The 12,877-nt window shown below is 40.9% G+C and overlaps 1 protein-coding gene across 2 annotated transcripts in view; it reads right to left on the minus strand.

Moving 5' to 3' along the window:
- Micu2 (mitochondrial calcium uptake 2) overlaps window positions 1-11,584 on the minus strand; it is a 98,598-nt gene extending 87,014 nt beyond the window's left edge. For both annotated transcript variants that reach the window (XM_042685632.1, XM_042685631.1), the window contains exon 1: window positions 11,375-11,584. In XM_042685632.1, coding sequence (XP_042541566.1) covers window positions 11,375-11,584 — 210 coding nt within the window. The remainder of the gene's footprint in view (window positions 1-11,374) is intronic.
- Between the last annotated feature and the right edge of the window lie 1,293 nt (window positions 11,585-12,877).

A 12,877-nucleotide genomic window follows, 5' to 3' on the forward strand; every position in this document is an offset into this window, starting at 1 on the left:
GGAAAAAATATTAAGTGAAGTAAGCCAAACCCAAAGTAATATAGATCCCATGGTTTCCCTTATTTGCAATAATTAGTATACGTCTAGGATAATCTTATCAGATGAGTATAGCTCAAAAGCTATGTATATATGACCATATAAGATGATGCTAAGCAAAATGAACCCTAAGATATTGACACAAGTTTTTCTTTGTTGTTGTTGTTTTTAATGTACTATGTGGGTTTTGTTGTTGTTGTTGTTTCTTTTGTATGTTCTTCCCCCTATGGTATATCACTGTACTTGATTTTGGTACCCTGAATCTTGCATATACATTTATCTAATTTGGGGAAGGGAAGGGGAATAACAAAATGCTGAAGCAAGGACACAGGATGACCCATTGCAACAATGATACTCACAAAATACTTTGTTGGTAATGAACTTTACAACTTTGGGGGGGGGGAGAAGTAGGGAGGTGGGGAAGAGAAGGGATAGTAGGAGAAAAACAAAAGGAAGGGGTAATAATGCTCCACAAGAAATGTATTCATTACCTTCCTCATGTAACTAACCCCTCTGTACAACATCTTTACAATAAAATAAAATTTAAAAAAGTTGTAGTATTAAATAAATCAATCTAACTTCAATCACTGGAAAACTATTAGTAATGAGTTTCTGGAAAAACTGTGTCTCTAAAACACTTTAAACTACAGATTGTCCTTTTTCTATTGCAGTCCTGAAGGTCAACCCTCAATGGTCTTCATTATCATTCTTCACTGGCTTACCATCACAGTATCTTACTTATGCTTAGTGTCTGAGAGTAAGAACTACTAGAAATGCCTTCTATATGTATACATACATATATATATATATGTATACATATATATATAAACATATGTAAGATGCAGAATCAGTTATCCTTTGAGAATGAGATGAACCTTTGGGAAATACTCATCTGTTTACTGCTTTGCCTCTTAAGTATGGCAGTCACAACCCCATCTCTGTGGCACTCATGGAAGCTATACATAAAGGGGCATTACACCACTAAATAGCAGGTAGCCTGACCTGGATTCAGTCTTGGAGCCATTCTAGAAATACCCAGGACTATGGATTTGAAGGGAAGCAAAGAAACCTTACTAGAGATCTGCTTCTGATTTAAGCTGGTTCTTCATTGAGCAATTATGACCAAATAAAACTGAAAAGCAAGGTTTTTAAAACAATAGTGTGATTTAATCTCTTGGTATTTACACTGTATGCACAAAAATATTGAAACCAGCCCATTTATAACTTTTTTTAGTATAGTTCTTTATTATGCATACTAGGTAGAGAATGAGAAAAACTATATAATCACCAATAGTGGATACAGTATGCCCTTCTTATTTTGCTTTGAAAAATCTAGATCAATTTTGAAAAAAGCTTTCTGGCTTTCAGAGTTAAAAAGTTAAAAAATGGTTGATATTTCTAGGGGATATACCAGCTAAGCACTAATAAGGGACTGAGAACAATGATGCCTGGGACTCTAAGCTACGAGTACATAATACACAGGTGGAAAAATTTAGGTTTTTATAAGTCCTTTCTTGCTTGCTTGCTTGCTTTTTGTTGGTCATCAGGCTTAAACTCAGGGCTTGGGAGCTATCCCTGAACATTTTTACTCAAGGGTACTGCTCTACCACTTCAGACTGTATCACCACTTCTGGTATTCTGATGGTTAACTGTAGATAAGAGTCTCACAGACTTTCCTGTCTGGGGTGGCTTTGAACTCTGATCCTCAGATCTCAGCCTCCTGAGTAGCTAGGATTACAGGTGTGAGCCTAGAATTACAGGTGTGAGTTACCAACACGCAGCTAAGGCCATATTCTTAATAAATGGTAATCACAACTTCTGTCCTACATAAAACATTCGTAGAACTTTCACAGATGTCAACAGACATACAGACTATATAGACTATACTGTACTAAAAGTATAACTGATTAATACTATTTTTATGATGAAATTACAGAAAAAATAGAATTATTTAATAATAACCTTTTTATAGAAAATAGGTTATTAGCAAACCATTTTTCTATTCATTCACTAAATATTTATATTATGAATATCTTTTTATTGTGAAAATACTGTACAGAGGGGTTACAATTACATGGGCAAGATAATGAGTACATTTCTTATCAAGCATTGTAGCCTCCTCCTTTGTTTCCCCTTCCAATCCCCTCCTCTCCCCACTTCACCCTCCTCTACCCCCCCTCCCCGCACCAAAGTTGTAAAGTTCATTTTCAACATAACGACTTGTACGTCTCATTGTAGCAATGGGTCCACCTGTATCCCTATTTAAACTATTTGTTTTTTCCCTTCCCCTCCACAAGTTATAACATCAAATACAGTGAAAGCAGGGGTTATACCCTGGGGGAGGGACATACAAAGCAACAAAGAAATAATCTTATGTGTTAGAAACAATCGCATGAAAGAAAAAAACATTTGAATACATATCTTCGGGTTAATTTGCCAACTTAACTGACCTTTTCTGCTTGACTCAGACATATACTAGTTATTGCAAATAAGGGAAACCATGGGACCTATGTTTCTTTGGGCCTGGCTTACTTCACTTAATATAATTTTTTCCAAGTCTTTCCATTTCCTAACAAATGGGGCAATGTCATTTTTTCTGATTGAGGCATAGAATTCCATTGTGTATATATACCACATTTTCTTGATCCATTCATCTACTGAGGGGCATCTGGGTTGGTTCCATATCTTAGCTATGGTAAATAATGCTGCAATAAACATAGTTGTGCAGGTAGCTTTAGTGTTGTCTTGTTTGTGAACATTTGGGTAAATGCCTAGAAGTGGGATTTCTGGGTCATAGGGGAGCTCTATGTAGTCTTTTTTTTTTTTTGGGTCCGGTTGTGGGGCCTGAACTCTGGGCATGGGCGCTGTCCCTCAGCTCTTCAGCTCAAGGCTAGCGCTCTACCACTTGAGCCACAGCGCCACTTCCAGCTTTTTTCTTTTTGCTTATGTGGTGCTGAGGAATCGAACCCAGGGCCTCAGGCATGCAAGGCACGTGCTCTACCACTGAGCCATCTTCCCAGCCCCTATGTAGAGTCTTTTGAGGAACCTCCATACTGCTTTCCAAAGTATTTGAACAAGTTTACACTCCCACCAACAATTAAGTAAGGTTCCCTTCTGTCCACATCCCCTCCAGCATCTGTTGTTATTAGAGTTCTTGATTATAGCCATTCTAACAGGGGTGAGGTGGTATCTCAATGTTGTTTTGATTTGCATTTCTTTTATGGCTAGTGAAGTTGAGCATTTCTTCATGTGTCTATTGGCCATCCTTCTTTCCTCTTCAGAGAAGTTTCTCTTTAGGTCTTTAGCCCACTTATTTATTGGGCAGTTGTTTCTTTGAAGATTTGTTGTTGGGGGATTTAATTTTTTGAGTTCCAGGTATATTTTAGATACAAGACCCTTGTCTGTTGTATGGCTAGTGAAGATCTTCTCCCAATCCGTGGGCTTTCTATTGATCTTGCCAGCTATGTCCTTTGCCATGCAGAAGCTCGGCAATTTCACGCAATCCCATTTGTCCAATCTTTCTTTGATTTGTTGTGTTTCTGGGTCTCTATTAAGAAAATTTCGGCCTGTGCCAAGGAGACCTGGGGTTTCTCCTATTCCATCCTGTAATGTTTTCTGAGTGTCTGCTTTGACTCCGAGGTCTTTGATCCATTTGGAGTTGATTCTGGTGCAGGGTGATATATAAGGATCTAGCTTTAGTTTTTTACAAGTAGTTAACCAATTTTGCCAGCACCATTTACTGAAGAGGCTGTCTTCCTTCCATTCTATTTTTTTAGCTCCCTTATCGAAGATTAGATGGCTATAGGTCTGTAGGTTCATTTCTGGGTTTTCAATTCTATTCCATTGGTCCTGAGGTCTGTTCTTGTGCCAGTACCAAGCTGTTTTGATTACTATGGCTTTATAGTAGAGTTTGAAATTTGATATTGATATTCCTCCAGCACTGTTCTTTCTGTTGAGAATCGTTATTAATATCTTTTATATTCATATACTGCTACCATTAATGGTTTAGGATATGTTTATGCAAAAAAACCAAACAAACCATATTCCCAGCAACAGAAGCACCTACTACAGCCACTGTTTCCTAAAACATATGGTTTATAAAATAAAAGCAAATAGCACTGACTTTTTGTTTGGGTTCAGTTAAACAAATGTAACTGGAAAAAGAAAGATTAAAATACTCCTCTGCTTTTATATTACAATTTGCTTTTTCCCTTCTGGCCCCCAGAAAAGTGCCTCCAGAGATTTACAGTAGGCTATGTTAAGTACTGTACTATTACACAAAGCAGGAAAGTAAGACAGCCTTTCATTCATAAGGGACAAATAGCTATGCCAAAAGCACAAATTACCTGTAATTACAAAGTATAACTTAGTCATCTTTCTTTTCATAATCTTGCTATTTACACACTTTGATTTTTTACTTCCATTTGGGCTTATTAACATCAAAGCTTCGTCATCACTTACCTATTTCCACAGACATTTTTACCCGAGGCAAAAGTAAAAACAGAAAAAAATAAAAACCCAAACCCAAACTTCTTTGCATTCTTGCTTTACTGTTGAAAGAAAGCTTTAACTCTTCATTGGGCATATAATATTTCATAGTTACTAAACTCCTGCAGTTTGCTATAAAGTTTATTATCCTTCAAATACCAATTTTAAATGACTATTATGAAACCTAATGCACTGCACACAAATATGCTAGCAATATATTCCAATAAGTTCCAACTTTACTCACAGTTAATGCCTTAATGTCCTTTTTTCCCCTTTTCACAAAAACTATCACCATATATATAGGCAATTTGAAATAAAAGAAAGCAATACCATTTAAAACTATAAACTGTTTAAGGCTCTATTTATTAATTTTTAAATAATCATTGATATATAGTGGAAAGAGTGTTCTATATTCAGCAGTATTTTTTTTTTTTTTTTTTGCCAGTCCTGGTGCCTGAACTCAGGGCCTGGGCACTGTCTCCGAGCTTCTTTTCCTCAAGGCTAGCACTTTATCACTTGAGCCACAGCACCACTTCTGGCCTTTTCTGTTTATGTACTGAGGAATTGAACCCAGGGCTTTATGCATGCTAAGCATGCACTCTACCACTTAGCCACACTCCCAGCCCTATATATTTTAATACTGTATTCCTTTTTCTTTTTTTTCCTTTTGCTGATCCTGGGGTTTGAACTCAGGGTCTGGGTGCTGTCCCAGAGGCTCTTTTTGCTCAAGGCTCAGGCTCTACCACTTGAGCCACAGCACCACGTCTGCCTTTTACTGAGTAGTTTACTGGAGAAAAGAATCTCATAGACCTTTCTGTTTGTGCTGGCTTGGAATAGAGATCCTTAGATCTCAGCCTACTGAGTAGCTAGGACAACAGGTGTGAGACACCAGTGCCCAACTTACTTTAATCTTCTTTATGGTCTATACTTATTACTCTCATTTTCCTACTTTCTTCTCCATTTAAAACTTGTTACTTGCGGTTGAAGGCTGATTCAGGTGATAAGAGTGCCAGCCCATGAGTGAAAGCAAGCATCAGATACTGAGTTCAAGTCCCAGTCTCAGGTAAAAAAGAAAAATAAAGAAATAAAACCTTACAGCATCACATACAGCTACCTGAGTGGTAGAAGCATGAGGACCTTGATTTCTATGCAGCCTGGGCAAAGGGACCAAGACTTGCCTCAAGAACAAAATAGAAACATGAGCTGGGAGATATGGCTCAACTTGTTGAGTATTTGCCTACTAAGTTCTAGGCTGTGGATCCAAACCATGATACTACAAGATAAACCACCAAATAAAATAACGAACTCGTATGTTTTTCCAGACCACTTATATATTTCTAGTACTACATACAGTCAGCATAAATAAGCATTTAAACAATGCACAAGGGAAATGATCGAATTTAACACAGATAGAGATGATGTTTATTTTTACCTTATCTTAGACATTCTGTGTTATCTAAGGCAAAAAAGCTTTTTTCTCTTAGCTGAGGTAGTTAGGAATTAGCTGTACCTCCTCTTCATTTTTCTTTTTGCCAGGAACAAGGGAAGTAGTGCACAGCATGTCCAATGCATAGCTTTCAGAAGACTGAGAGACCAGGCATTAACATAAATTGTGGTGGTAATGGAGTGAAATCCTTTGGCTAAAACTCAAAACTCAACCCATGAGTCTAAGCAAATATAAGTAAATTTTTAAAAAGTGGAGAAAATAAAGTCCTAAGATGCCTAAAAGTTTCTTCCCATAAAACATTTATTAATTACTGAGTATAATGTACTTTTAAACTTTGCAATGAAGAAACCTGGGACATATCTTCTTACGATATGGTAAAAGTAAATATTATTATAGAACTCTACATCATGTGCTTTCTGATATACTGTAATGAAAAAAACCCATAAAGCCCAGGTACAGTGGCTCCTATCTGGAATTCCAGGTACTTGGGAGGCAGCATTGGGAGGATCATAGTTCAAGGCTAGCTGAGGCAAAAAGACTCCATTTCAACCAATTAGCAGCTGGGTATATCATCCCAGCTGGGATGAGGACAGCCCCAGGAAAAAAGGGAGACCCTACCTGAAAAAGAATCTAAAGCAAAAAAGGTTAGAGGTATATATCACTCAAATGTTTTAAAAGTACATGCTAGATGAGTAAAGACAGGAAGAGGGGGAGAATGCAGTCATAAAATTCAATGCATATTCTACAAAATTGATGCATTTTTCATAAACTGCTTTGCTGATTAGCAATGCCTTTGTATATTACTTAAATTTTTAAAAAGTTCATGCTAGTAAGCATGCATGCTCAAACCCCAGTATTACTAAAAAAGAAAACAAAGCACACAGAATGAACTCATATTGTTCCAGATAAAGATGTATACATAAATCATGAGAAAACATCAACCAAAGTGGCTCTAAGTCATGCAATGATCTGATTTCCAGACACACACTCATTTTGTCATTTTCTTCCAAGCTATTCCCTTTACTGCAACACTGTTTTAGCTTTCTGCCCAATATATTCCCAATCACAATACTGTTGAATCATTCCTCCAGGAAACCAACACTGTATTAGGTGATCTTGCATAACATTTCCACAGCACTCAACATAAGTGTGTGTATGTGTTGGTCGTGGGGCTTGAACTCATGGTCTGGGTCCCTGAGCTCTTTAACTAAAGGCTTGTGCTCTACCACTTTGAGCCACAGTGCCACTTCCCCAAACCATGTATTTACACTGTATTCAAACTACCTTCTCCAAGTAAACTGTAATTCTGTAGTTATATAAGCTGTCTTCTTACACTCCCCCACCTCCCCACTTTGTGTATACAGCCTGGCAAACAGCAGGATTTCAATAATGGTAGAAAGAAGGAGAGAAAGGAGACCCAACTAATCTGATGTCCCTGACCTGGAATTCTATGCTTAATTCCTGAATGACTTTCACAACTGCAAAATGTGACCACAGCGGGGATAAAAGCATAATATTATTAATATAAAATATATAAATATAACATATTATTAATATATATCATATATAAATATATAATTAATATAAATTCACCCTTTATAAAAAATCATTTGTAGTCTGATGACTGAATATGAAGGCCACTATCAGTATTATTATAGATTCTTGATACTAAGTAAAATAATTATAACCATACTAATGAACAAAACAAAACTGTATCAAAAGATAAAGAATTATCATAATCATTTTTTATCTATTTTAAGAATTCTCAACTATACACATATTCTTTCCAAAGTAGATGGTGGAAGATTAACAGTAACTACCCCTCTTCCCTCCCCCAACTAAATACACACCTTTTAGAGAAACCTATCATTCACTTAGCTGGAGGAAGAATTTCCAAGGTATAGCTACACTAAACAACCTAGTATTCAGCTTCTGTTGCTGACAGGATCTGTACATTATGGTAGTAAAAGAAAATCCAGTGTCTTAAATTGGTCCAAAAAGCAGATCAAGAAAATGTTGTATGAACAGGCATTATAAAACAATTGATAATAAAATAATTATTTTAACAAGGCTTAAAATTACAAAGTTGCAGATAAGAGGGAAATGAGGGTTAAGGAAAGAATCCAAACTATTTCACTGAGACAGAGATTTTTTTAAGGAGAATCAGGAATTAAAAAATGAAAACAGGCTAGAAAATAGGATGCTGGTGGCTCATAGCTATAATCCTAGCTACTCAGGAAGCTGAAATCTGAAGATTGAGGTTAAAAGCCAGCCCAGGCAGACAAATTCAAGAGACTCTTAACTCCAATTACCCAGCAAAAAGCTGGAAGTGAGGGGCTGGGAAGTTGGCTCAGTGGTAGAGCGCTTGCCTTGCATGCCTGAGGCCCTGGGTTCGATTCCTCAGCACCACATAAACAAAAAAGAAAAAAGCCGGAAGTGGTGCTGTGGCTCAAGTGGTAGAGTGCTAGCCTTGAGCTGAAGAGCTGAGGGACAGCGCCCAGGCCCAGAGTTTAGGCCCCACGACCGGACCCAAAAACAAAACAAACAAACAAAAAAGCTGGAAGTGAAGGTGTGACTCAAGTGGTAGAGACAGTTATGAGTCAAAAAGCCAAAGGACTTTGTATTCATAAACTATTAGTGAGTGACAACTCCTTTGTACAATTACTTAAAGATAATAAAATTATTATTTTTTTAAAGCCAAGGGAGCCAGGCACTGGTAGTTCATACCTATAATCCTAGTCAGGAGGCTGGGATCTGAGGATCACAGTTCAAAGCCAGCCTAGACAGGGAAGTTCACGAGACTCTCATATCCAATTAACCACCCAAAAATGGAAAATGGGGCTGTGACTCCAGGTGGGAGAGTGCTAACCTTGAGCAAAAAAGCTCACAAACAGTACCCATGTCCTCAGTTCAAGCCCCACAAACACAAAAACAGAAAACAGCCAAGGGAGAGCACAAGGCCTTGGAGTTCAAGCTACAGCTATGGTACTGGCACCAAACAAACAAAAGAACTAGGCTAGAAGTGGAAGGGGGTAGAACAAAACAAAACAATCCAATGAGGTGGTGAAGTGAAGTAAGAGTCTACAATTAGGAAAATGGGGATTAGACCCATGTTCTGGGAACAATGAGTAAAATCACCTTGGTTGAGAGGTATCTGAGTAGTGAGAGTTCTGAATGTGACTACAGGAACTGGGGATACTAAGTGGGTGAGCACCCACCCACAGGTGGGTTCTATCACTAGTAGCAGAGAAAAAGAAAAAAGTAAGTAGACTATACTCAAGGCCGAATGAGGTATAAATGATTCCCAAAGAAAGGTACATTGTGTGGTAGAGTAGAACTGTGGGAAGATTAACTAGGGCCCTTAACTAGCAAGGGGCTGACCCTGTGAGATTAAAAGCAGAGAAAGCAACTTAACTAACAAAAATGCTATAAAACTCTAGAATCTAGCCAGGCACTAGTAGCTCATGTCTGTAATCTCAGGGAGCTGAGATCTGAGGATCACTGCTCTAAGCCTGCCTAGGCAGGAAAGTCTGTGAGGCTGTTATGTCAAATTACCAAAAAAACAGAAATGGAGCTGTGGTATGAGTCATATGGACTTTTCTGCTGAGTTGGTTTTGAATCTCGAACCTAAGATCTTAGCCTATTGAGTAGCTAGGATTACAAGCATGAGCCACCAGTGCCTGGCTTCCCTTGAGTTTTTATTACAAATAAAAACCTAACAAATAAAGCAAAATAAAATGCTTTTATGTTCCAGAAAAACCATATATTAACACTAAAATGTCTACACAATATATATATATTTTTTTGGGTCCGGTCGTGGGGCCTGAACTCTGGGCCTGAGCGCTGTCCCTCAGCTCTTCAGCTCAAGGCTAGTGCTCTACCACTTGAGCCACAGCGCCACTTCCGGGTTTTTTCTTTTTGCTTATGTGGTGCTGAGGAATTGAACCCAGGGCCTCAGGCATGCAAGGCAAGCGCTCTACCACTGAGCCCACTTCCCAGCCACTACACAATATTTTGTAAGTAGTCTTTCAAATTGTAAAAAGTTGATATGTGTAAATTCCCTACCAATTAAGGAACTTGATGTGTACATTTCCCAGATGATTTTTTTTTTTTGCTTAGTACATTGGGTCCATTAAATATTAGGCTTTATAATCATGTAATATTCCTTAGAGTGGATGATATCTGGAAGTTATCAACTGCTTATTTTGGTGCTAGTACTGGGGCTTGAATTCAGGGCCTTGTCTCACTTGAGTTTTTTGTTTTTGCTTAAAGCTGATGCTCTACCCCTTGAGCCACAGCTCTACTTTGGGCTTTTTGCTGCTTAATTGGAGATAAAAGTCTCACAGACTTTTCTGTTTGGGCTGGTGGGCTAGCTTTGGACCATGTTCTTCACATCTCAGTGAGTCTGAGTAGCTAAGATTACAGGGGTATGAGTCAGTAATGCCTGGTGAACTGCTTAAGTTTTTAAAAAAATATTGTTATTATGCAGGTGATATATTGAGTGCTTATAGTTACAGAAGTCAGGTAATGAGTACATTTCTTCTTGGATAATGTCACTCCTTCCTTTGTTCTCTCATAGCAAACCTCTTAATTTTTACAGATTGATTTTCATTACTAACAACAACAACAACAAAATATCTGGTAGTAGGCCAACTCGACCAAACTATCCAAAGTGAATGCCAACTTTTAAAGGTTAACAGGTGTGTGTGTGTGTGTGTTGTGGGATATAAGACGAACGTACCTGCAGATCATAAACCCACCTTTTTTTGGGGGGGGGGGCGGAGTCAGTCCTGGAGCTTGAACTCGGGGGACAGGGCATTGCCGTTGAGCTTCCTCCCGGCCCCTCAAGACTAGCGCTCCAACACTAGAGTCACACTTCCACCTCCGGCTTTTTTTTTTTTTTTTTGGTGGTTAATTTAAGAGTTAAAGAGTCTCACGACTTTCCTAGCCCGGCTGGCTCTGAACCCCAATCTTTCAGATCTCAGTGCCCTGAGTAGCTAGGATGACAGGCTGGAGCCCCGGGGGGGGGAGGGGGGGCGGGGCTCCGGGTACAAACCCACTTCTCTAACCAGGTGGGAAGCAGCGCTTGCAGCAGCCAGAGATGCTTAAAAAAAAAAAAAGACAGCACAACTCAACTCACAGGGGTGCATCCCGCCCCCCCCCCCCCCCCCCCCCCCGCTCCCCTCCGCCCCCGGCCCAGGCCTGACCTGCCTGTCACCAGCCTCAGACGCCCGGGGTGTGACGCCGGAAGGGGAGGGAGGGGCCCGAGGTCCGCAGGGGGAAAGCCCCGCCCCCCAGCGGGCCAGCGCCGGCCCGAGGGGAGGGAGGGCGGGACCCCTCCCGCCAGGGGCGTCGGAGGAGGGCGGAGCCTGGTGGGCCGGCGGGGAGGGCCGAGCCCCCTACCTGTGCGAACGCGGGGAGGCTGCCCTCGCGCGCCGCCACGCTCACGCGGCCGTGATGCCAGGCCGCTCCGGCCCCTGCCAGGGCCATTCCAGCCACAGCCGCTGCCAAAGTGCCCCGGTTCGGCACGCCGCGTCGACCCGCCGCGAGCCCGCGCCGCAGCCTGGGGCCCCAGGCCACGAGCCAAGAGGTCTGCCTCGCAGCCGCCGCCATGTTTGCGGAAGTGCTGTGGCGCCGCGCCCCGCCCCCTACCGCTCAGGATGTGGGCACGCCCCCTGCGGCCCAGCTCTCGCGAGATGTGGGCGTGCGTGCGGGCCGGGCTGCCTAGGCGAGGCTCTCCCGGGTGGAAAGGGCCACCTATGGCAGTGAGAGTGAAGTCCTTCGTGTGTCAGGTCGCACGATCTTCCCTTATTTAAGGAAGGCCAGAGAGGGGTCCTACAGGGTAAGAAGCTCTGCAGTGTTGGACTACAGGTGCATAATAGATGATCCAAGGAGCTCCCATTAAGTAGACCAATTAGTAGTTGACTTTTGTGTATTTGAGTCTTGGCACCTTTGATCGACTTAAGGGAAAGTATGTCATTTCATGGTCAAAGCAGGAACCTGGTGCTTGGTGGGTAGTGTGGGAACTGGGAGGGAGAGCCACCTTTGACAGGCAGAGTGTTAATTCCAATCAAGGATGAGAACCATCCTGGTATGGAATCCCAATCATTGAATTGGGGCGGGGGGGGGGGGGGCGGGTAGGACTGGAAAATTCTGTTTTCCACAATTCTGTATCTGCCCTAATTTCCACAAGCCTGTCTAGATTAAGCCTTTAACAAGATAACACTTACACATATCTATTTATCTATATCATGCTATTCAGAAGTTTATGTAAATAATCTCTAGATGGTTTTTCACCAACCATTTTATTTATTTATTTATTTATTTATTTATTTTTGGGTCCGGTCGTGGGGCCTGAACTCTGGGCCTGGGCACTGTCCCTCAGCTCTTCAGCTCAAGGCTAGCGCTCTATCACTTGAGCCACAGCGCCAATTCTGGCTTTTTTCTTTTTGCTTATGTGGTGCTGAGGAATCGAACCCAGGGCCTCTGGCATGCAAGGCATGCGCTCTACCACTGAGCCACCTTCCCAGCCCTGGACCAACCATTTAAAATAACAATCAAGTTGCCTTGCCGATGTTAATGTTAAACTATCCTTATTAAAGAAAGGATGCCAGACACAAGTGGCTCACGCCTATAATCCTAGCTACTAAGGAGGATGAGATCTGAGGATCTCCATTCAAAGCCAGCCCCAGCAGACAAATATGAAAGACTTCATTAACTAGCAAAAAGCTGAAATTAGAGGCATGCCTTAAACGATACAGCTCTAGCTGTAAGTGGAAAAGCTAAGCCAGAAGTCAAGCCCCAGTACTAACAAAGAAAAAGTTTGTGTATTCTATAGCTGAAACTTTAAAATAAATTTATTTATACATGAACTGGGTACTGGGGCTTGAACTCATGACCTGAGTC

This window comes from Dipodomys spectabilis, unplaced genomic scaffold (assembly GCF_019054845.1).
Source record: "Dipodomys spectabilis isolate Male_0828 unplaced genomic scaffold, ASM1905484v1 ptg000095l, whole genome shotgun sequence".
Classification (NCBI taxonomy): Eukaryota; Metazoa; Chordata; class Mammalia; order Rodentia; family Heteromyidae; genus Dipodomys; species Dipodomys spectabilis.